Source organism: Mus pahari, chromosome 1 (assembly GCF_900095145.1).
Source record: "Mus pahari chromosome 1, PAHARI_EIJ_v1.1, whole genome shotgun sequence".
Lineage (NCBI taxonomy): Eukaryota > Metazoa > Chordata > Mammalia > Rodentia > Muridae > Mus > Mus pahari.
The window spans coordinates 151,990,251-152,015,414 of NC_034590.1; the positions used below are offsets into that span (position 1 = coordinate 151,990,251).

Genomic DNA, 25,164 nt, shown 5'->3' on the forward strand with positions numbered 1-25,164 from the left:
GAGACAGGGTTTCTCTGTGTAGCTCTGGCTGTCCTGGAACTCACTTTGTAGACCAGGCTGGCCTCGAACTCAGAAATCCACCTGCCTCTGCCTCCTGAGAGCTGGGATTAAAGGCGTGCGCAATTACCACACCCGGCGGCAATTTGTCTTCTTGACTTTTCTGTTGCTGTTGTTGTTGTTGTTGTTTATTATTATTATTATTATTATTATTATTATTATTATTGACAGGGTCTCATGATGTGGCCACCACACCCAGATACCCCACTGTCTTAAGCTGGAAAAGCAGAGGATAAAGAGAAAGGAAGAGCCTGGGTCTCCCTGACTGTAACCGGTCATCTGTGATATGACTTTAGTCATGTCACCTGCTCTTCCATGAGTGCCACACAGATCTGTCTGGACAGCACTTGATGGCAGCCATAAAGATAACACACTGGTTTAATGGCCCAAGAGTGTCTCATCTGTCACCACAGGCAGCACTCACCATTTCTGTGGCTCTTTTTTGATGGACAGTTCATCTGAACTGGAATCCTGGGTCCACCATTGGCTCTATGACTCTGGGTAAATGACAGCTTTGCTGAGTGAGACTAATAAATAGTAGCTCCCTGGGATACGTTAGGTTGTGCAGTTTAAAGGGGATCCTGTTTGGAAAGCCCTTAGCACAGTCCCTGCTAATACGATGGACTCGGCTGTAATTAGCCGAGCATCTACAACAGTGAAGTTCTCAGTTTCCTTTTCTAGTTCTAAAATTACCACAGAGGCCAGAGCTCACAAGACCCTTAAGGACAAGAAAGGCTCCTTGGAGGGTTGGGTTAAAATAACTGGCAATGGAGCAGAAGTACCATGAATAGTTAGAAAAGAATGCTGGCAGCACTAGTCACCAACCCTTGATAAAAAATAATGCATAATAAATAATGTAATTTCGTCTATCAATCTTGCCTTTAGATAGACATAAGAATTATCAGTGTAGCCAGGCAGTGGTGGCACACACCTTTAATCCCAGCATTCGGAAGGCAGAGGCAGAAGTGGGCAAATCTCTGATTTTGGGACTAGCCTAGTCTACAGAACAAGTTCCAGGACAGCCAGGGCGACACAAAGAAACCCTGGCTTGGAAGTTTAAAAAAAAAAAAAGAAGAAGGAGGAGGAGGAGGAAGAGGAGGAAGGAGACTCAAAGATACATCCTTACCCTCTGCCTCCTCCAAATCTTTTTTGTTGGCTAACAGGATCTCTTCCCGCTGGTCCGTCAGCAGGTCAGCCAGATGATTGATAATTTCAGCTCTCTGTAAGAAAAGCAAACCATTAAGACACCAGGTTGGGCTGGAGAGATGGCTCAGTGGTTAAGAGCACTGACTGCCCTTCCAGAGGTCCTGAGTTCAATTCCCAGCAACCACATGGTAGCTCACAACCATCTGTAATGGGATCTGATGCCCTCTTCTGCTGTGTCTGAAGGCAGCGACAGCATACTCATATAAATAAAAATAAATAATATTAAAAAAAAATCAGGTATGTACGCATGGTCCTTCCTCTATCCCCAGAGAGCCAGGCTTGTCCCTGGAGTCATGCTGTCACAGACACATTCCTGGCGCTGCCCACCTCTTTACATGCTTCCAACCCTACCCTCATGTCTTCTTTTCCACTCTGATTATGGTCATTAGGAATCCATGGCTCAGCACTGAGGAGATGATGAGTTATGTAATTTGACCATGAGATAAACTGGCACGTACAATTAGGAATGACATACACAACTTTACAGATTTTATATCAATAGGCTGTTTATTTCCTTTATTTCCAGGTAAGGGTTTTTCTTTTTCCTCCCTCCCTTCCTTCCTTTTTTTTTTTTTTTTTTTGAGTCAGGGTTTCCTTGTGTAGACCTGTGTGTCCTGGAGCTCACTCTGTGGACCAGACGAGCCTAGGACTCACAGAGCTCCACTTGCCTCTGCCTCCTGAGCGCTGGGATTAAAGGTGTGTGCCACCAACACACAGCATCTCTGGTAAGTTTTGTTTTGTTTTGTTTTTTTAAATTTTGTATTAGATATTTTCTTCATTTACATTTCAAATGCTATCCCGAAAGTCCCCCTAACCCATGGCTTTTCTTTAAAATTCTTTTGAGGTTTATTTTTATTTTATTTTATGTGTGAGAGTTCTGCCTGCATGCATGTCTGTATACCACAAGAACACAGTGTCTGTGGAGGCCAGAAAAGGGTAGGGTACTAGATCACCCTGGAACTGGAGTTACAGATAATTGTAAGCTACTATGTGAGTGTTGGGAGTCTAACTCAGGTCCTCTGGAAGAGCAATCAGTGCTCTTAACTGCTGAGCCATCTCTCAGGCCCTTTGGCTTTTCCTTTTAAAGGCCAATTATTTGATGAAGTCAGTCAAAAAGAGAATATCCCAGTCCTCAGTCCCTCATACCCAAGGGGACTGATCCTCGGCCATGTCTGGGAAACGTGGCAGTGGGTGTGATGTCACTGAAGTCGAGCAGAGTGGTCTGAGAGGAGCCAGACCCTTCCTTGGCTTCAGCTTTTCTCACTTGCAGCCATTCTTGTCTCCCTTCTCAGACTGACGTGCTCCACAGAAGGGCAGGAACGGGTTAACTTTCCCGTGTGTGTGTGTGTGTGTGTGTGTGTGTGTGTGTGTGTGTGTGTGTGTGCGCGCGCGCGCGCGCGCGCGCGCGCAGGGGTCAGATCAGCAGCTTCCCTAATCTTGTCTTTGATCAAAACATAGTGATAGATTGTCTTTGCAGACAAAGGGGAGCATACAATGAATCCAGATAATTCTACTAATAGTAGAAATAAATGGGGCCAGCAGACTTGACCATGAACACCAGAATGTACAGCATACTTTGCTCTGAAAAGCCCACCAAGCTGTCAGTGGATGTCCTCACCTGTTCAGGCTCTAAGGTGGCCAGCATTCTCCCACCAGATCGAGCCATCTCCCCCTGCTGCTCCACTGTAGGGCCTGCAAGAGCATGGGCAAGCATCAGATCAGACTCTTCACTTTCCCAGCACACGCTTCACCGAATGCAGAAGGAACGTGGGTTCCGTGGTATGCTTGGTTGACCCACAGAGGCCACCAAGGACAACAGAATGGCAACACCCCTCTCCCAACCAATAATAATAACCTAGGCCACAAACAAACAAATGCATACCAGAGGGATAAACACAGAGACTTCCCATGCCTGATGTATACAAGAGCTCAATTTCATTCTCTCAAGCACACTTCTCATGGGCTTGCTTTTGTGAGTGCAGATAACGGGGCACATCTCTGTGTGCACTTCAGAGCTCACACAGAGTCTCACGCACCTCTCTGCATAGCTAGTGCTCGTTCGCTCTTAGCATCCAGCGAGGGCCTAGCAAGCGTTTCCTTATTTTGGAGAGTAAGAATTAGGCTAAGTAGGCAGGGTAGATGGACTCTCACAAAATCCAGTTCTGTAAACAGTCTGAATTTATGATGTGACTGCACTGCTTTCGTAACCTGGGTTTGCAAGGCGAGACCTCAGGCTTCAGTCCCATCAAGGCTGGGATAGTGCTGGGCCTGGGCCTTGAGGGAAACGACTCACCAGCAGGCTTTACTTCTGAAAAGAAGGTGCCAACTTTCTTTCCCTCCACGATGTCTGTGATGACGTGCCCAGACACCTTTGGGTGGGTCCCGTTGGCGATGACAACAGAAGTACCACCTTGCAAAGCCCAGAGGGCAGCTTTCACCTAGGAGTAGGGTCAGATCCAGGATGAGATTCACATCTAGACTCACTTACTCTGAACTCGCACTGGGACATAAGATACAATTTGATACAAGCTCAATAAACAGAGGAACCCATTTAAAGCTCAGAACTGGGAAACCATACGCAGCCCACGATCACTTTCCAGTCACTGCCTGTGCTGCCTGAAGGGGAACCAACAAGTCCTGCCCTCTCTGAGACCTTACAGTACTGGACTCAGAATGTGCACACTTTGATTTGGTGACCAGAGCAGGGTTATGTGAACAAGGTTCTGTTCTTCTTTTCTATCATTGCTAACCTGATGTTCTTCTGCATTAAGGGTATATGGCCTCTGAGAACAACTAATGGGAGGGAAAGGGGTTCTGAAAAGCTTCCAGAAACATCTGAGTTGCTAAAAGAAGATTTGTAAAGTATGACTATTACACAGGCCCTGCTCTCTATGGTTACAACCTGGTGACAGTCACTTTTCATTGTCTACTTGACTGGATTTGTATTTATCATGGAAACACACTTCTGAAGTTCTCGAAAGCTTTAACTGGAGAAGGAGAACCCTACATGTGAGCTGGGGTTGCAGACTAAGTAAGGAGGAGAAAGTGAGCCGGGCACAGTACATCTTCGCCTCCTGACTGGGAGGTAACATGACCAGTTGCCATGTTGGCAGCCGCCATGACTTCCCTGCATTAAAGGACTGTGCTCTCAAAACTGTGAGCCAGGACTGTGCTCTCAAAACTGTGAGCCAGGACTGTGCTCTCAAACTGTGAGCCAGGACTGAGCTCTTAAACTGTGAGCCACAATAGCCTTTTGTTTTGTTTTCCAGACAGGGTTTTCTCTGTGTAGTACCACAATAGCTTTATCAGCTATTCTGTCACAGTAACAAAAGGCCAATGAACACATGCACAAAATGTACTGCTTATATGTTAATAAAATATATCTAAAGACATGATTAAATATAGGTATACAACATCCACAAAACATATTTAGATACGGGGATATTTAAGTGTATGTGTGTGATATCTAAACCATAACTTCCCAAAGTTAAAAGTTAAAAAAAAAAAAAAAGATAAATACCATTTAGGCTTGATGACTGGAATAGTTCAATATCAGCTTACCTTGGCTTCCATGCCCCCTAGGCCCACTCTGGACTTGGTTCCAAATGTCACAGACTGCTGATCTCCCGGATAGAATATATCAATGAGCTTTGCATCATCTGAGCCTGGGGGGCTGTCAAAGAGGCCTAAAAAAAAGTGAATCGGAGTCAGTAATACTGCCCTTGACCCACACGGGCCGCCACAGGCACCTGCTACTATGCAAACATACAAACAAACAAAAAACTCCCCAAACAATGAATGCTCTGTACCAAAACCTGTCTCACCAGGAGAGGATAAGGGATCAGAGGAGCTGACCCATACTAAGCAATAGCTCCAGCACCTTCTGTGCTCTTTTAACCAGCCTTAAACAAATACCTCCCGAGCTCTGAGCAAGGTCACATCCTTGGCACAGTGCCTACGGTGCTAGCAAGAGTCCTTCCCTCTGCCCTCCCAGCTTATCATGCTGCACCTCCACACTATAACCCAAAGAGAGACAGGCGCAGAAGCAGTACAGTGAGCTCACACCACGTGGGCAGGGTGAGAAGGGAAGCGGGTACTCATTAACTCTCACCACCCCGTGCAATCAAGCAGACTGATACCCGGTTTGTCTTGGAGGTTGGGCTGAGTCAGCAGGAAAGCTAAGACCGTCAGCCTTCGGGCTGGTTTCATCTCCATGAACACGCAGCCTGTATGCAACTGAACAGGGTAACACACTGGTGAGGGGAGATATCATATGTATACAACATGAGGTTTAAAAAAAAATTCTCAGTTTCACTTTGAAAGATAAGAGACCCTAGAAGGGGGAAGGCAAAGGGGAGGAGAGGTCTGAGAAAACAGTGTCAAGTCAAGACCAAAGGGAGACACGCGTTAAGGAGGTGCTGTCCATGGCTGAGAACTGGCTGCAGGACATTTCGGGCTGTGATGCTGTTTTGTTTTATGTGTTTATATATACATGAGTATGTTGCAGATAGCCCTGGGGCTAACTGTATTTGACATTAATTCTGTTTTCCTGTGAGGGGCTGCGAACAAGGAAGGAGTCAGCACTCAGGTGATTTCCTGTAAACCTGCTTTCCACCTTAGTTTATAAATAAAGGCTAGAGCCGGTGATTGGGCGGAGAAAGAGGAGAAGGTGGAGCTGAAGGCTTTGGGAGAGAAAGGGAGAGTGAGGTGGAAGGAAAGCGGAGCAGAAGCACGTGGCCTGGAGAAACCGGAAGTTCTAAGGGGCCTCATAGACGGGGAAGATGGTAGTGTAATGGTAGATCTGCCCAATCTAGGCGCACAGCATGTATTCATATTAACTGAGTTGTGTTTTCACTCCCCAGGGTTATCTGGGTTGGAGATTTACTGCAACATGAGTGTATAGATATAACATACACATGTACATATGCATGTAAAGGCAGAGGACACCCTCAGGTGCCGTCTCAGTTACCGTCCACCTCGATTTACTTTTGAAAGACAGAGTCCCACTAGCCTAGAACTTTCCAAGTGGACTAGGCTGATTAGCACCAAGCTCTCTGTTCCTACCTCCTCAGCCTACACCACTAGGCTCCTCTTTTCTTTCTATTTTTAATGTTCGTCCCGCGGGTCAAACGCAGGCCCTCATGCCTGCAGACAAAGCGAGTGCTCTGCCCCCTGAGCCACCCCCCCCCCAGCCACTTTTGGGTCTAAATCTTCCTGCATGGGATGCCTACCTCATTCCAGATCTTTGGGACAATCCTGTTCTGTGTTAAACCTCTCTGGGGACGGAGGGAATCAGCGTGCGATGCTAACGCATGAGCGGCCATAAGTGCCCAACCCACGGGGCTCGGCCAGGGCCCCACAGCTCCAGGATTCCTGGCTGGGTTTCCTCCCGGAAGGTGACAGGCATGGAGTGAACTAAGGGACTGTTCAGTTTCAGGTGACCGTACGGGAGAGGCTGTCCCTCGGGGAGACATTTTCCAGAGGCCCTCCCAGCACTCTGTAATTCTGTCCCCTCCTCTTTCCTCAGTCTTAGAACCCAACCCTCAGGATCTTTACCATACGATACTGTTCTAAGATTTAACACTTGATGGCAAAGGTGCCCCCACATAAACAAATGTAATAAGGTATTTAAAGGAAAGGAATAAAAACTTCTCATTAAGACAGTCACAACACAGAAAAACACACAGTTAACAAGTGGGTATCGTCAAGGGTCAGACAAATTAGAACCCTTGTACTCTGTGGGTGGTTACACCAAACAGCAGTGGCCGTGGGGAAACACGGTGGTTTTAAATGCCAGGTTACCACACGAGTCAACACGTCTTCTCTCCTCCCACTCTTCCTCACATCTCTCTCCTAACTTCAGGGTTGAGGATTGGCTTAGGGTCCCATTCTTGCTAGGTAAACATTCTCTCATGAAGCTCAACGATCACATTCTTAGAGATGGAAACAAACAAAACAAAAACTACAACAACAACAACAAAACCAACCTACCAACCAACCAAAACAAAACAAAAACCCACTCATACAAAAGTAGGCTCCCAGCAGCATGATAATTAACAGCACAGATGCCCATCAATTGATGACCAAATAAGTAAAATGTGGTATGTCCAGAGAGGAGGAGTATTTGGCAATAAAAAGAAACAGAGCATTAGTGTATACTCTAATGTAGATGAGGCCTGAACACATTCGACTAAGTGAACGAAGACAGTTACAGAGGTCCACAGAGTTCATGATTCCATTCGCATAAAACCTCTAATAAGGAAACCCACAGAGACAGAAAGTAGACTGGAGGTTGTGTACGGATGGGGATTTGGATGTAAGCAGGCAGTGGCTACTAATAGGTGTGAGGTTTCTTGTCAGGAGGAACATAACTTATAATTGTTTATGGAGATGGTTATACAAGTATATGAATACTCCAGAGATCACTGAATTGGAAATTTTAAATAGGTGAATTATGTGGCGTGTGAATAGTTCCTTGAAGCTGTTTAAAAACAAAAGGAAAAAAACCAAAAAACCCACGAAAGTACCTAAAAACATTATCTGTGCATTCCAACTGCATTTTCCAGAAACACCCACCCGAGTCACAGAAACGCTTCAGTTCACGTGGCTCAGGAACTGTCCACAGTGGAAAACGATCCCAAGAAAACCTGCGTGCTCGCACGTGCTCACAAAAGAAAAAGGCATTGCTGTGTACCTTCCACGTCTGAGAGGACAATCAAGAGGTCGGTTTTCATCTCCACGGCCAGCCGGGCAGCCAGGCTATCATTATCCTTAACACTAATCACCTACAATGTGGGGAGAGTAGTGAGTGAGTTAGTTACACAGTCCAAAACAATTCTCAGCAGCACCCAGCTAGGCTCTGGCAGGCAGAAACCAATGATACAAGCATGCAAATGAGAGCAGCACTAAGCCATGCGCACAGCATCATCCAAGCCACAGGAGTGCCTCACCCACTGAACAAAACTCCCTCATTTCAGAGGTGCCTCTTCAGCCGAGGCTCTGGAATGCCGGGTCTCTCAATTTCTCCTCTTGCTCATGCCAGACATCATGTGTTAGTACATGCAGGGCAGTGGCATGTATGTGGTAGTTAGTGTCTCCAGCATGCTTGACTCTTAGGAATACTTTACCCACATTTACCCCCTGAAGATCACTGTTGGGCTCAGCTGGGGGGACAACGGCATCGTTTGTGTTGACGATGGGGACGATGTTCATGCGGAGCAGCTCGTGTAGGGTACCGTTGAGATTTCTGCGCTTCTGCTCGTCGTGGAAATCCAGGTTGGTCACCAAAATCTAAAGGGATTAAACAGGAGGTGTGGCCAGGGAGAAAAAGATGAACTTCCTAGGAATGGCACCAAGAGATGCTGAGTATGGGCGAGCCAAGCTTTGGACTCCTTTTTAAACCTGGGATCTAGCATATGTATCTAGCCAGGTATGTTCCCAGGGAACTACAATTCTAACATACTTAGCCAATTGTTTGAGAGAGCCTTGAAAGAATTACACTTGTCTGGAAGATTTATTTAATGATGCTAAGACATCATCTGTATATGAAATTGGGAAAGTGATGCATCTACTTTAAGGGGACATTAGGGGAATCCATGACAGGGGTTTACCTGTCTGCAAGAGTATATTAAACATATTGGGATAGGGCTCTTCTGTCCCTTGTTTTGCTCTGATGCAGAGCACTATTGGAGTTAAGAATACTATGTCTTGGGGCTGGTGAGATGGCTCAGCGGGTAAGAGCACCGACTGCTCTTCCAAAGGTCCTGAGTTCAAATCCCAGCAACCACATGGTGGCTCACAACCATCCGTAACAAGATCTGACACCCTCTTCTGGAGTGTCTGAAGTCAGCTACAGTGTACTTACATATAATAAATAAATAAATCTTTAAAAAAAAAAAAAAAGAATACTATGTCTTGCTGGGCAGTGGTGGCACACATCTTTGATCCCAGCACTTGGGAGGCAGAGGCAGGCGGGTTTCTGAGTTCAAGGCCAGCCTGGTCTACAGAGTGAGTTCTAGGGCAGCCAAGGCTACACTGAGAAACCCTGTCTCAAAAACCAAAAAAAAAAAGAATACTATGTCTGAGTATGTGGGAATAGGGAGTTGGACTCCAGGATGGTAGAAAGAAGAGCTAGACAGAACTTAGGGGAAAGAATCAGAATAAGGCGCTCATGGATGGAGGGCTGAGATGGAAGCTGCCGACAGGCCTGTTTTCACTCAAGAACTGGAGTGTTAGGCAGAAGGTAACAGGAGACCAAGGTGAAAGGGAATGAGAGCAAGGAACTGAAAGACAGCAAACTCTGAAGAAAACAAACCACAAAAATGTTTTCTTGCAATTCCTGACGTAGGGGAGGTGGGAGGAAGGCGCTAAAACAGGCAGCAGCGGAGGCTGCACCAGCGCCTGGCCAGGAGGCCTGAGAGCCCTGTGACACGGCAGATGCTTCACTGCTTAGGAAACGGAGGTAATGGAGGCAGACTGGGAGTGTGACTGAGGGAAGGAATCCCTCACTCAGCATGTTTTGCTGAGTCCTTTGGAAACACGGACTCTTTCCTCTCTCTCCCCCACCCCAGCTACAGGAATGGAAAATGACCATGCCAACGGCGCGATGGAGTGTGGCACATGCTTGTGAGGAAACATACACCTGTCCTAGAAAGCTTTAGTTCAGCGGGCACTAGGCAGGGTCAAAGCTGACACTGTGTCTGGCAAGCCCGCGTGAGACTGCAGACATAAGCGAACGGGTGCAGGTATGGGGAGAGGAGGGTTGAGCAGGAGGTCTAAAGGTCCAGGGAAACACCTGTCACTTCGACAGAGGGCTCCCCGAACAAGGGCTGTTGTGGCTCTGGCTGGGAAGGCAGGGACAGGGGGCCCCCTGGGTGGGGAAGCTGGTGCTGGAGCAAAGGTAACTGGCTGAGACTCATTTCTAAGGAGGAAACACAAGCTTCCTCGCTTGCCTAAGTCTTTAACCCGGGGCCCGCATGGTGGAGTCTCCAACTCACTGATAAGAGTCTTCTTCTACCCAGGATTCCTGGAGAAAATGAGGAACCATGAGAGAAGGAACAAGGAGCACACGGGATAAGCAAGCCCCATGCGGGAAAGGGGCCAACGTGGAGGAGGCCCAGGGACTGGAGCTTCTCGGGAACAGGGTGGGTAGAGCTTTTACCTCAGTATCAATGCAAACAGTGGCAGCGACTTCTAATGGGATGGTCGCTACCAATGAAGCAAAGTGGAACCTATCCAAAAGCATCAACACTGAGAAAAATAAAGCAGTGGCCCTTTAATACAGCTCCTCATGCTGTGGTGACCCCCAGCCACAAAATCATTTTCATTGCTACTTTATAACTGTTAACTTCGCTGCTGTTATACATTGTAAGGTCAATGTGTTTTGGAGCCAGAGGTTAGCCAAGGGGGTCTCCACCCACGGGTTGAGAACTGCTGCAGGAACTGAAACCTAAATCTGAGATTACAGTCACAGGCACGAACTGAAACCTAAATCTGAGGTTACAGTCACAGGCTGTAAGGGAAGAACTCCAGTTTTCTCTTTCGGCACACTTGAGAACACAGGAAGATGACAGAGAACCAGAAAAAGCAATAGGAAATGAAGGCCCCAAACCTGAGTCACACTGGGATGTAGTTGCACACGCCTTTAATCCCAGCATTTGGGAGGCAGAGGCAGGCAGATCTCTGTGAGTTCGAGGCCAGCCTGGTTTAATTCCTGGTGAATTCCAGGTCAGCCAGGCCTACATAGAGAAACCCTGTCTCCCAAAACAAAACAAGACAAACAAACAAACAAACAAACAAAAACTCCCCCCAAACCAGAGGTATCTCCTATGCAAAATAACAGCCACATATAAGTGGCAGGGTCAGAGGCACCAGAGAAGTTGGCAAATAATAACTTCAGGCTTTTTACCAGTGATATGACTGCGTTTCACATGTTCTTGTTTACTGCTTGGCTGTCCAGGTAATTAAAGTCACAATTTGAAACAAACACTTAGGTAAAACGAAACAGTGTAGAGAGAAGGCAACATTCAGAGGTGAGCACTCAACACTAAGTTCCAGGCGGACTGGAACCTCCTCAGCCTTGTAAACCACAGAGCCCAAATGTGAGGCAGACCGGTTTGTACACCACCAGTGCCCAATAAACACTCTCTGGGTCAGTGTCAAGCAAGCCACCGCTGCCATCCCTTCTTGCCTGTCAACACTCAGCATCTATTGACTATAATGGCAACCAGGCACACAGAGAGGGGAGCTACCGGAAGTCAAACAAAGCATCGAAACCGACGTCTAACTTGTTCAGCATTTGCAGCAATAGCTGTCGCTCCAGCAGGGGTTCTCAACTTGTGGGTCGAGACCCCCCCCATGGGGGTCACTTATCAGATCTCCTCATTTGATATTTATGTTACGATTCGTAGCAGTAACAGAATTACAGATATCATGTAGCAATGAAGTAATTTTGAGGTTGGGGGTTACCATAGCAGGAGAGACTATATTTAAGGGTTGCAATATTAGGAAGGTTGAGAACCACTAACCTATGAGTTACTGTGGTAGTAACTCTTGGGTTTGAGGTATACTATATACCAGAAGCGATCATAAATACTTCTTGTATATTTTCTCCTTGAGCCTTCCCTAAAACCTTCTGACGTAGGCACCGATGTTACTTTCATTTTTCAGACGAGGAAACCCAGGCAGAGACGACACTGGCCATGGAGTCTTGCTTGTAGGGTTCTTACTCCACGAGAACCACCCTCACTGGTCCCACATCCCCGGGAAGGGCCAGTCTCTCACCTGAGCGGCACAGATGCTGTACTGTGTAAACATGGCCTCGTACAAGGCCATCAGCCCACTCTGTCCAGCAGCTGCACAGGCTCGGGCCTCTAAGACTGGGATTGCCTGCAATACACCAATCAGACACCGTGGGCTGGGAAGGAGGGAAGGAAGACCCGAGGACTCCATGACAGGGCCGGGGAAGCAGCACCCACCATCTCCTTCAGATGGTTCTGTCCTGAGTGCAGGGCTTGCCGCACGCTCTGAGACAAAAGGATCTCATGGCGCAGGCGCTGTTTGCCGAAGGCGACGGCTCCACTGGTCACCAGCATCATCTCTCGGCCCTGATTCTGCAGCACCGAGACCTAGCATGGACAAAGGAAAATGCACGAGTAATGGGACCACTCTCTCTTTCTTCACAGGAGACCTAAGTAGGGCAGACATGAGTGGATTCATACACTTCTCTAGAGGACAGCTGGATGTGGAAGAACTGCTTGGATTGTTTGGCAGAAACTTTTTTTTTTTTAACACGGCCTCAAATGCCTGTTTAATAGGTGACAGGCAGGGATGAGAGATTTTAGAAGGTGATTCTAGCATGCAGCCAGCTTTGGAGTCCTAGGACTTGATTGCCCATATAATGCAGAAGGTAGCCTGGGAGAACTGTAGTCTAAAGCAGTCAATTCTGTAGACCAGGCTGGTCTCTAACATGGAGACCCACCTGTTTCTGTCTCCCTCCTGCTGGGGTTAAAGGCATGACGCCCAGTGCCCAGCTTAAAACAGTCAATCCTTATCTTAGAAAACTACAGTATTGGGCTGGACAGACTGCTCTTACAGAGGACCTAAGTTCAGTTCCCAGCACCCATGATGGGTGTTTTACAACCACCTGCAATTCTGGCTCCAGAGTCATCCAATGTCCCTGGCCTCCAAAGGGCACCTGCATGCATGTGGACATACCCACTCGCAGACATACACAGAAAAATAGACAAATAAATAAAACCAGATCCTTTGTAAAAAGCTGTATTGGACATTGGGATCTTTTTTAAAAAGTGATGCCTCTACACTACTTCACCAGAGATTAATGTCAATCCCAGACCACATATACTATATAGCTATCTCAGCAGCAACCGTTAAAAACCAGGGGATATGCATGTCTACATTTGTAAAATCATTCTCACCCAAAACATTTGAAGGGCAATCTTCATATCAAAGAGTCAGCGCTCACATTTACACCCAGTTTGGCTTTTTGGCTTGCTCAGACTGCAGTGCAAGTTAAGTCCGTATATCATAAGCAGTTAAAATCTTTAGTCTTTTAATCCATACATTTCTCTGTTTTGTATTTTCCTGCTCAGTTGAGCCCATCTCCCTTCATGGTCTCCCAGCCCCCATGTTTCTGCCTGTGTTCACATAAGGTATGGAGGCTTTTCTTGGGGTGTGCGTGTTAAGAACTTTCTACAGGTTGTAAGCATGATGCCTGGCTCTTTTCCTGTTTATTAAGTTGGCATCTATTGTTGATTACCACTGAGATTCACTATCCCATTAGGGTTTGTAATATGTTGATATTCCAACTCAGATCAAACCCTGGTGGTCAAACCCAGGGCTGAAGAGCTATATCCCCAACCCCATCAGTGGGTGTCTAAAGGTGTTACTATGGGTTGGAGAGATGGCTCAGTGGTTAAGAGCACTAATTGCTCTTCCAGAGGTCCTGAGTTCAATTCCCAGTAACCACATGGTGGCTTGCAACCCTCTGTAATAGGATCTGATTCTGTCTTCTGATGCATCTGAAGACAGCGACAGGGTACTCATATAAAAAAAAAAAGAGTGCTACTATAAACTCGTGCATTTAAACATTATTTTTTACTTCTCTGGAGCAGTTGCCTTACTCATAGTCAAGCTTTTTTAATCTAGAGCCATTGGGCAGGACCTGATGTTGCCTCCTGAATCCATCTAAAATGACAGATGTCTCAGATGAGACTGTGACTAAGGCCCTGACCTAATTGCTGGAGCAGTTCTCTCAGGTCCACGGCAGCAGAAGGCAAGCAGGTGACTAGAGAAGATCCTTCTCCCAGGTTCTCTCAGCCATCTCACCAGGTTTCTCCTCTGATCAGAATCCTCCATCTCCTTTGAGATTGAAGCCCCGCTCTAGAATAAGGTCTGGAACCCCACCTGCTGTGATGATCCACTTGGCTTCCCAGACTCCCCTGATAGTACCCAGGCCTGCCTCCTCCTTGGCCCATCTGCTCTCACACACATGATTAAGAAGTTTGGCATCAACTTGGAGACTGTTTTAGTTTAGCTGAATTTTCTGCCCTGGAAGTTACCTGTTCAACAATAGATGCCAGGCGTCCCAGTGCTAGGCCACACTCATCTCCTCTGGTCACCACAGCACTGCCGAGTTTTACTACAATTCTCTTGGCGTGCTTCAGCTCGCTTCGGTGGGCAAAGGGCTTGCCGTGGGCACGACTGAGGGGTACCGTGATAAAGGGGATGTTGCTCCAAGAACGAACATGTCTAATAGCTGAGGGCTGAACATGATCTGTATGTCCCAAAGTCACAGGCAAAAAAAAAAAAAAAAAAAAAAAAAAAAAAAAAAAAAAAAAAAAAAAAAAAAAAAAAAAAAAAATTAAAATACAAAACAAAAAAAAAAACCCCAGAGAGATACAATGTAACTTTACAATGAAAAGATTTCATACACAACTGTAACTAGCTTGGCTACCCAAGCTATTTACAATATTATTATTATTGCAATGTATCTCTAGTCCCTTTGGCAGCTATCAGGACCAGACCTGCAGGCTATATGTCTCTCCTATTTATTGCAGGGCTTTTCTAGTCTCAGGAGTATGGGTGTGACAGCCTGATAGGATCCCGCAGGGGCACAGATAGAAATTACTATGTCAGTCCATGTGGTGAAAAGGCAGAAACCAATCAGAAGCCAGCAGCTGGGCTAGCATGAAGAAGGCTTGTGATCCACGTTGTCTCTATCAGCAGGGGAGGATGGTCTGGCTTAGAGCCAGGTAGTCAAGGGTCGGTCTGCTTACAGGCAATTGGGTCACAGCAGATTAGGGCTGATAAGGTTCAAACAGAGGTCATAACTATCAAGCAGATAAGAACATCAATGGGGGCATTCAAGGTAACCTTCAAGCAATGGAGGGTTTAGGAGTTTCCTGTTGAACGGAACCATTTTATCTTCCCCACCCTGAATGATCCTGCCATTATTTTCTTGAGTTAGGGTCTCATGTAGCCGAGGCTAGCCCCAAATTTACTGAGTCACCAGAGCAGGCTGTGAATTCCTGATCTTCCTGCTTTCTGCATTTTGAGTGCTGGAAATATAAGAATACACTACCATACCTGGCTTCTTGAGGGTACTTTTAAAATATATTTTATAGTTTATTTTACACTTTAAGGTTAAGATTGGGTACTGTTCTGACTGGACCTTAAATCCTGTCCGTGGTCATATGGTCCACACCCTGGTTACCAGCATACAGAGCAATGGAAGTTGGTACAATCTTTAGGAGTAGGGCCTAGCAGAAGAAAGTAAGGTTACTATTGGTGCCCCTTTGAAGGGCCTACTGTGATCCTTGTCCCTCTACTGACTGCAGGCTGCCACAAGGTAAGTGGTCTTTTCTGTCCTGCACCTCTGAGGGAGGCACTGCCTTACCATGGGCCAGGGGGAAACAAATCCTCACCCTGCCTACGCACTGCAGTGCCCCGCACCAGAGTGACCATGCACCAAAGCTTCGGACACCACGAGCTCAGATAACCCTGGCCTCATTTCAAGTTCATTTTTCTCAAGTTCTGTGTCACAGTGACAAAAAGCAGACCTGCACATGACAGACGGGAAGGCTTTGATTAATTAGGAAAGCCCAAAGCTTCCAGGAACTTCTCCCTTTCTCCCCACGTTTCTAAGAAACCCTTACCTTCAGGGCACCAAAGACAACCTGTTTCTCCAGAGGGAGTTCGCAAGTGTGGTGAGGGGGGTGTGTGAGAGAGGGTTGTCCATGTAGTAAGAATGTACGCACATGCCTGTGGTGAGGCGGGTGACAGGGCTGTCCAAATTCACAGTGTGTTGTGGATTCTACACCAAAGCATACAGAGCCCTGCACAGCTTTTCCTCTGGGTTTGAGAAGTTAAGTTTAGTGGTCAGTGAAGCTGCCGCAGAGGCTTCAAGAAGGGACCTTCATATCGTGTCTCTCTCCGTGGCCTTTTCGATGTTTTTCTCTGAATACCTTGTGAGGTGGTTTGAATTGGAAAGCCCCTGTAGGCTACTGTATTTGAGTAGTTGGCCTCCAGGGGTTGGGGGAGGTCCTGGAACCTTTAGGATATGCAGCTCTGCTGGAGGAACTATGTCAGTGGAGGTGGACTGTGAAGGCTTAGAGCCTCACCCTACTTCCTGTCTCCCCCTCTTTGCTTCCTTTGTATGGATAAAATGAAATGAAGCCAGCTTCCTGCTGCTACCGGCAAGCCATGCTATCCCCACTATCATGGACGCGAGACTTTGGGAAACATGAGCCAAAACCAATCGAGCTGCTTTGGTCCTGGTACCTTATCACAGCAGCAGCAAAGGAACACACGCCTGTCCCTCAGCCTTCTGTGGCTCTTGTCCGCTCTCTGGCTTTCCATGCCCAGGTAACCCAGGACTCTGGGACCCCAAAGTGAGAAAAGTCACAAGTGCCTCTCTTTATAAATGTGGGTAAATACTATCAACAATGAAAATACTGAATAACCGGGCCAGATGATATACGTCAGCAACCTTAGTACTCGGGGTTACAGAAAGAGGATTGTGAGTTCAAGGCCAGCCTGAGCTGCCCAGCAAGTTTGAGGCCAACCTGGGCTACCCAGTGAGATCCATCCTGCCAGTAAATAAATAAATATTTAATCCAGAGTGGAATGTCTCATACTAGTCCCATGCACCATGAGACCGCCCTGTGTAGATTTCCTCAGACATTCTGTCACAGCAACAAGAAATACACTACCAAACATCATTATGATTTTACAGACTTCTTATGAGTTAAGACCAATGAATTAGACTTTAGCTATTATCCCTGTTTTATACATAAGGAAACTTAGGCCAGGGAAGAACAGTAATTTACCAACATTACCAGATTGCAAAAGATGACCACACAGCACTTTGCAGCTTTCCCCATCAACAGGTGGATAGCCTGCTTGAGGGTGGGAGATCACCTGGAACCCAGATGAACTACCACCCCAGCAGGAAGCCCTGACCACAGCAATCTAAGTCAGCGTCCGTGACAACAGACACATAACCCTGGCCCCAAAGCCAACCCAGGAGCAGCACCCCTAACAGACAGTTGTTTTTAGTCACTAAGTTAGGTCATTTGTGAGCAACAGAGCTAGTTTTCGAATTCACGGAGCTGGCTCTGGACCTCAAGTTTCCTGTAAGTATACCCTTTTATATATGAAGGGGAACGGAGACTTCCTGAAAATTATAAGGAGATGATAAGATTTAGATTTGGTATAAATCAAGGAGATGGCCAGTCTTTCAGTAAAATGATGCCAAAACATTTAGTATCACTGGACAATGGCACACGCCTTTAATCCCAGCACTTGGGAGGCAGAGGGAGGTGGATCTCTGGGTTGAGGCCAGCCTGGTCTACAGAGTGAGCTCCAGGACAGCCAGGGCTACAGAGAAACCCTGTCTCAAAAACAACAACAACAACAACAACAAAGGACAGAGCAATAAACTGGGAGAGGAAGGTTGGTAAACCATCTGCTCACCAAGGACGAGTTGCCTAGAAGACACAAAGAATTCTCCAAGCTCCCCCGGAGACGATAAAATGTTCCAATTAAAAACGAGAGGCGGGCTGGTGAAATGGCTCAGTGGGTAAGAGCACCGGACTGCTCTTCTGAAGGTCCAGAGTTCAAATCCCAGCAACCACATGGTGGCTCACAACCATCCGTAACAAGATCTGATGCCCTCTTCTGGAGTGTCTGAAGATAGCTACAGTGTACTTACATATAATAAATAAATAAATCTTTTAAAAAAAACAAAAAACAAAAAACGAGAGGCTTGGAAGATGGCTCAGTGAGTAAGAGCACTCACTCAGACTGAAAACCTGAGGATCTGAGTTCAAATCTCCAGCTCCCATGCAAAAAGCTGGACAAGGCTGTGTGTGAATGCTTATAATCTCAGCACTGCACACTTCCAAGGCTTTGCTTGCCAGCCAGCCTGTCCTAAAGGGTTAGCTTCCGGTCCAGTGAGAGACCCTGTCTCAAGGCAATAAGGCAGAAAGTGAAAGAAGAGGACATTTAGTGTCCACCCCTCCCCAACTTCCGCTGCATTTGCGTGTATGCACACATGCATATCTCTCTCTCTCTCTCTCTCTCTCTCTCTCTCTCTCTCTCTCTCTCCCCCTCTCTCTATCCAGACAAACATTTCACTAAAGAGTATTCAGCTGGCAAACAAGCACACAGAAAGCTGTTCAACATCCTTAGTCGTTGGTGATGAGCAAGTTAAAGCTACCACTCGATCTCAGGACATCATACCACGTACTGAAATGGTTAAAATAAAAGAGTCATAGTATATGGTGGTAAAAATGCAGAGAAGTGAATGAGCTGTGCCCTGCTGGTGCGAGGGTAAAATACTTTAATTACACTACAAAAACAACTGGGCAAGTCCTACTCAACTATACATGTAGAACTGGAGAGATAGCTGAACAGTTAAGAGCACTTACGGCTCTTTCAGTGAACCCAGGTTCAATGTCCACATCAACATCTATATCAGTCAGCTCACAACAGCCTCTACCTCCAGTTTCTTCATGCACGAAGTTTACAACTCATGCAGGCACACATGCATACAGATAAGTAAAAGTTAAAAAAATATTTATTAAAAAAAAAAAAAAAAAAACAAAAAACTAAACATGGTCCTGGTAAAACTATCATGTGGTCCATCAACTGCAAATCTGGCACTCTTGGGCATGTATCTCAGAAAAATGAAAATTAAGCTCATATAAAACTCCTGTATCTGAATGTTCAAAGTGGCTTCACTCATATCCTCTATGCATGCTCGAGAGGCCAAAGCCCAGATGTCCTTATTGATACTGGCTACTGTGGCTTTGGCCACAGTACCATTTTACAAGGCTTCACTCTCCCCCATTAACTACTACTTAGATCGGGGGCTGGGGAATTAATGGAAAGAGACAGACAGACAGACAGACACACCAGATGAGTCTATTTTTATAGCATTCTTCAAATGGAAAAAACAATTAAACATAGAGGAGATTAGAGGTGGCCAAGGGTTAGGGATACGGGAGAGGAGATAGTGATACCAAAGAAACAAGCACAAGGTCCTGCGGTGTCTTCTCTCTATTACTGCTAACTCCTGCTAGAAACATTGTTTGAAACTGGAGTAAAGGATATAAGGCATCTCTCAGTATTAAAAGTGTAGCGACTCAAAATTAAATACTTAATTGCAGCCAAAAAAAAGAAAGAAAGGAAAAAGGGTCAAACTAACTTGTACATATTTTGGGAGGAATGATCATTAAAAAAAAACAACCCATATTGACAAAAACAAATATTTGCTCACCCACAGGCAGCTTCCTATATACTTCTGTCAAAGGACATCTTTTCCCCCTTTAAAACCTGAGCGGTGGTGCACTTTGACCACCACACTTCCCACATATGCATCAGTGTTACATACTTGATCTGGGCACAGCTATAGACTGGACCCATGGCAGAAGACGTTGCCTGAAGGGCTGGACCCCAGAGCGGTGCATGTGCCTCAGCATGTTAAGATGTGGTCACAAATCCAAACACCTGTGGAAAGAATCTTATTAACGGGGTGTGGGGGAGGGTGAGGGGGGGTGAGGGGGGGAACGGGACGATGACACATGAATAAGCGCTAGTTAACTTACTATACTCCCCTCCACTTCTTCTCTTAGAGCAAAACCAGGACACTCTTGGTTTAAATTTTGCTGTTAGAAACTACTTCCTTGGTGTTACAGGAATAGAAAAGAACTGCTCTTTACTTTTTACACCAAACAATAATTAGATACAATGAATATCTTGAATGATAAAATAATTTTAAGATACAATGTTTATGGGCTGGACAGGTGGGTCAGAGGTTAAGAGCACTGGCTGACCTTCCAGAGGTCCTGAGTTCAATCCCCAGCAACCACATAGTGGCTCACAACCATTTATAATGAAACCCAGGGCCCTCTTCTGGCCTGCAGGTGTACATGCAGGCAGAAAATTGTATACATAATAAATAAATCTAAAAACAAAAACAATAGCGTTTATATATTGGTATTAAATCTTTGTTATATTACCTGTTCTGCTAAGACTGGTGGATATTGTCCAAATCCTTGTGTGTATGTGCTGGTGTTCAGGAGTACCTGCAAATGTGGAGGTCAGAGGTCAGTTCAAGTGTCTTACTCTATCTCCGTCCATATATTTTGGGGGATCAAGTGTCTCACTGAACCTGGAGCTTGCAGTTTCTGTTGGACTGGTTGGCCAGTGAGCTTGTACCTGCTGCTTCCCTACCTCCAACTCTGAGATTACAGAGGCAAACTCCCAGACCAGATTTGACACGGGTGCTAGAGATTTGAACTCAGGTCTCCACGCCTTCCCAGTAAGTACCTTACCTACTGAACCGGTCCCCAAGTTGCTTTTTCAGTGTGCCTCAAAAACAAATTAGCATTTAGCTCCACGGCAAAGAAAAAGCAAGGAATGGAATATACCATTCTGCAATTATTCTGCACAAAAATCACAGAAATGGAGAGAGGAGAAATGAACAGGATGCTCTGTAACAGCACATTCAGCAACAGGCGGATAACCGAACCTGGTGAGTGATGGACGGCTTTGTGGCTTCCATTTCTGGGTAACACTGAAGTATTTTTGTGGGCCCATGGTCTATGTTCAACACTTACATAAATCCCTTCAATAATGGCCACCAAACTATTACTTACACACACTCTGCAAAATACCTATAAAGAGCCAGTAGTGACATAATTCCAGTTGTGCCCCCTTTGTACCACCTCCCCAGCCACTCTGATCCTCAAAGACGGACATAATTTTCCCAGTTAGCTGGTTCATGTGTTACTGTTGCCCTCCCCAGATGGGCTCTAAGCTCCTCTTTGGAGTATGGTACACAGGGTGGGAACCCACACAACTTTAGATTGGATAGATTTAAGTGTTGGCTGTCCTTGCCATGGGAACTCAATCTCCTCACCTGTAAATGAGGGATAATAACGGTTAATATGACCTGAGATCGCTCTGGGAGTTACTCAAGGCAATGCTGGAAAGTGCCTGGGCGCACAGATAAGGCTATTGTCTGCCCCCCATCTTCTGTCTTTTAAAAGGCACTGACATTTCTTAACCTTTCCACTTACTTCCTTCACCAACACCAAAAGGTCAAAAGAGCCACTGATGGACAGCCATGCTTAGTGGCAAACGCCTGTAATCCCAGCATTTGGGGGTTGGGGGTTGGGGGTAGAGGCAAAAGGATCAGAAGCCCAAGGTTGTTCTCAGCACACAGCCAGTTCTGGGCCAGCCTGAGCTACTTAAGACCCTGTCTCAAAAAAGATTCTGATCGGGTCACATTCATAGTTCTAGACTGTTTACCCCTCTCTTGTCTAAGCGCAGAAAGCTCTCAGTGTCTGAGGTCCTTGGAGGTACGAGGTCTACCATTTGTCTCTGGCCCAGGGAGGCAAGATCTTATATTGCAGACAACTGTTCAACCGGTCAGTTTGTTGTGACAGCAAAAACCAGACAAGTGATGCAAAAGCCCAAAGGACACGTGGAGACTCTGTGATCGAGAGAGAAGTTCTTATTTAACTCAGAACAGCTTTCAAGTGACTAGACACAAGTACACTGAGAGCTCTTATCTCACTTAGAGAAGTGAACTTCAGTCTCAACAAACTACCCAGAAAAACACATGCTGAGTTCATGGTTCACTACTTAACAAAAAGACAAAAGCTCAAAGATAAATGTTGCTGCTTCGGAGGGTGGGGGAATAAGGCTTGGGGTAAGGCGTTCGGGGTGAAGAATCTGAGTGCACCCTTTCTGTGTCAGGAGATAATTATCACACACGGGGTCTCTGGGAGTAACCCTGGCTGCAGGAAGATCACCTATGTACAGGCTCCATATGTCAGGTAGCGAGCCAGGGAGAACTGCAGACTCAGGCCCTAGGAGTGCGCCCGTGGCTGGTTACACACCAGGTGCATGACAACTCGCAGCACAGGAGCACTGGAAGTGGTTGCGGACTTGGGTAGGAAGAGGCTGCAGGGTCCTCCAGCCTCCGCCTGGTAGCACACCCAAAAGATGGCCAGAGATCCCAGGGCCTCCTAAGCCCAGCACCAGGAGCTGTGCATGAGCATCTCAGGGCACCTGGGTGCCCCGCGCCGCCGCCGGCTCCGGTGTCCACGCCCCTCCAGACCCGCGGCTGTGCCCCGCATCTCCCCCGTTCCGCGCTCCTACCCTTGCCCGGTGCTGCCCAGCCACCTACCTGCTGGCCGCCGACCCCAGCCCCGGACCACTCTCCGCGGCGACCGCCCTCTCCTCCGCCTTTTCTTCCGTCTACGTCCAGCTCTCCGGAGTTGCGTCAGCTGCGTTAGACTGAAGCCCCGTAGCGCCGCTGACGTTGGGCGACGGGTCTGACCCGCGCTACGCCACGGCAACGGCGCAGGCGCTTCTGAGAATCGCGCCCACGCTCCACGTGGCGGCCCCCTCCCATCCCCAGACTCCGCGCCAGCAGAGTATAGGGGCGGGGCTTCGAGCACCCAGAAAGGGACCGCCCCAGACAGCTTCCCAGAAAGGTAAAGAAGACAGACTTCTAGTTGCTGATGGATTTCATAAAGCGTGTTTGACAGTTGATTGTCTATATGTCAGACTCACCTTAGAAATAGATTGAATCAACTAAGACCGTCCCCCTCAAAAAAAAAAAAAAAAAAAAACCAAAACCAAAAACTGGCTATTGAAAAAAATTGGCACCATGATAAAACAAGTTGGCACCCAGTTAAACTGAAAATAACAGCCCAAGTGTTTTCAGCAAAGGTGGTGGTAAGAATATTGCATTTTAAAACGGTGTGTTTAATCTCCGATTATTAATAACCACTAATTACTCCAAAGTTGAATGCAAAACGAACACAGATCATCTCCTTCCGGGCTGTCAACGTTCTCCTCCCATAGCACCATTCGTTGCATTCGTTGGGCCATTGTCTAGACAAAGAAGCTCAGCTGAGGCTGGAAGTTGTTTGTTTGTGCTTTTGTAGTCCTGACAATGCTGCTGAGCCTATTCATTCATTTTCTCACTACTTCTTAGTCCATTATGCAGGAGTATGGGGGGGGGAGGGGGCGGGGAAGAGGCCTAAAAAGAGTTTCGGCTTAGGAGAGATCCGTAACAAGATCTGACTCCCTCTTCTGGAGTGTCTGAAGACAGCTACAGTGTACTTACATATAATAAATAAATAAATCTTAAAAAAAAAAAAAAGAAAGAAAGAAAGAAAAGAAAGAAAAGAAAAACCACAAAAAAAGAATCTTTAAAAAAGAAAGAAAGAAAGAAAGAAAGAAAGAAAGAAAGAAAGAAAGAAAGAAAGAAAGAAAGAAAGAAAGAAAGAAAGAAGCAGACGAAAGGCGCCAACAGGGGGCGTGGGAGCAAAAAGGAAGGCGCGCTCACAGCACTTTTTGCTAGGGTGAGTACCAGGAAGAGGAGTTCTTTGAAATGAGATGGTGCTTCAGTATGAGATCTAGGAAGAAGATGACGAGTTGAATTTTGAGCATGTTGAGGGTAGGGAGGTGGGGCATTAAAGAGAAACAAAACAGCAAGCGCTGATTAGATCTGGTACCTGGGCTTCTCAAAAAAAAAAAAGGGGGGGGGTAGACTAAGGGACTGGAGCTAAGTTAGAAGGCGATTCTGAATCTTCACTTCACCCACATATCACCTTATTGTAATTGCTTGTCTGTCTTCCCTCCTAGGGAGCGAGCCTCTGGAGAGCAAGAAAGTATATTCCTAGAATATGAGATACTTTGTAAGTATTTGAGGAGTGAATAAATATGATTTCTTTAGTTTTTTTTAAAAAATTAGATTTCTCAAAAAGTGAATTGGAATTGATCATCGGTGCTGAAAAAAATAAATAAAAGAAAATGAGTTAACATTCATGTTAAGCTGGTCTTCCTTGAAGGTCACTCCTTCAACTCCAGCATTTCATAGGCAGAGGTCAGAGGATTAGCCCTACCCAGCGGGCTTCATACACAGTGAGTTCCAGGTCAGCCTGGGCTCTGCAACAACATTCTACCTAACAGTGTCTCAAAGAATCGAGCACGAAACTCCTTAACATTCTACTTTTAAAAAAAAAATTCTTTCAATTATAGTTTATTATTTGGTTTGCCACTAATATTCTACTTTGCCAGCGGAGAGAAAGGAGTGTATTAGATGAATGGGAAGAAGGGAAAACCCAGTTCTAGGCACATAGCCTGCTTGTCTTTCTATGAAAATCAAGGAATTTAGCCAGGGTGTCTTTCTCACATACACAACAAATGTTCTTTTTGTTGACTGGGGGTGGGGGGTGGATTTTAACTTGTCCTAGAAAATGGGGAAAAGGTGCAACATGACCAGGAAGTCATGCAGGAAGTAGGACTTTGAGAATATAGTCTTTCTCTCTGTAGCCTTAGCTTCCTTGGAACCTGCTGTTCTTGACTGATTGGCTGAGTGGCTTGGGAGGAGCGGGGCGTGCCATAGCACTCCTGTAAGCCCGAATTTATGGAAGTTGATTCTTTGCCTCTACCATGTGGATTCTTGGAATTGAACTAGGGTCATCAGACTTGGCATCAGGTACCTTTACCTACCCAGACATCCTACTGGCACTGGAACTTTCTCTGTAGACCAGGTTGACAATGCTTCCAAAATCCTTCAATTCAGATATATGTTGCCACCACTGCCACACAGAAATGTTATCTTCAGGTGCCAGACTTAATGGCTTTCTTTTCTTTCAGGGGGTTAGGGTGAGGTAAGGTCTGATTAATTCTGAAGCTCATGCTGGTCTTGAACTCAGGCTGGGATTAGGAGCATCGGCCACCACACCGACTTTAAAATAGCTTCAAGTTGTAAAATGTAAAGAGCAGATATGCAGCCCAACAAAGCGATTTACTGGGGTGGGGCCAGTGTGTGTGTGTGTGTGTGTGTGTGTG

The 25,164-nt window shown here is 46.3% G+C and overlaps 1 protein-coding gene across 2 annotated transcripts in view; it reads right to left on the reverse strand.

Moving 5' to 3' along the window:
• The window catches only part of Aldh18a1 (aldehyde dehydrogenase 18 family member A1), a 35,116-nt gene extending 12,479 nt beyond the window's left edge, over window positions 1-22,637 (reverse strand). Inside the window, exons 1-12 of one of the 2 annotated variants that reach the window (XM_021221195.1) lie at window positions 22,484-22,637; window positions 20,307-20,372; window positions 19,679-19,794; window positions 14,343-14,557; window positions 12,240-12,389; window positions 12,046-12,150; window positions 8,395-8,553; window positions 7,958-8,048; window positions 4,825-4,949; window positions 3,557-3,701; window positions 2,882-2,955; window positions 1,184-1,277 (exon numbers count right to left, since the gene is read on the reverse strand). In XM_021221195.1, coding sequence (XP_021076854.1) covers window positions 1,184-1,277; window positions 2,882-2,955; window positions 3,557-3,701; window positions 4,825-4,949; window positions 7,958-8,048; window positions 8,395-8,553; window positions 12,046-12,150; window positions 12,240-12,389; window positions 14,343-14,557; window positions 19,679-19,766 — 1,246 coding nt within the window. In that variant the 5' untranslated portion in view covers window positions 19,767-19,794; window positions 20,307-20,372; window positions 22,484-22,637. The remainder of the gene's footprint in view (window positions 1-1,183; window positions 1,278-2,881; window positions 2,956-3,556; window positions 3,702-4,824; window positions 4,950-7,957; window positions 8,049-8,394; window positions 8,554-12,045; window positions 12,151-12,239; window positions 12,390-14,342; window positions 14,558-19,678; window positions 19,795-20,306; window positions 20,373-22,483) is intronic. The other variant, XM_021221204.1, reaches the window with a different exon arrangement.
• Between the last annotated feature and the right edge of the window lie 2,527 nt (window positions 22,638-25,164).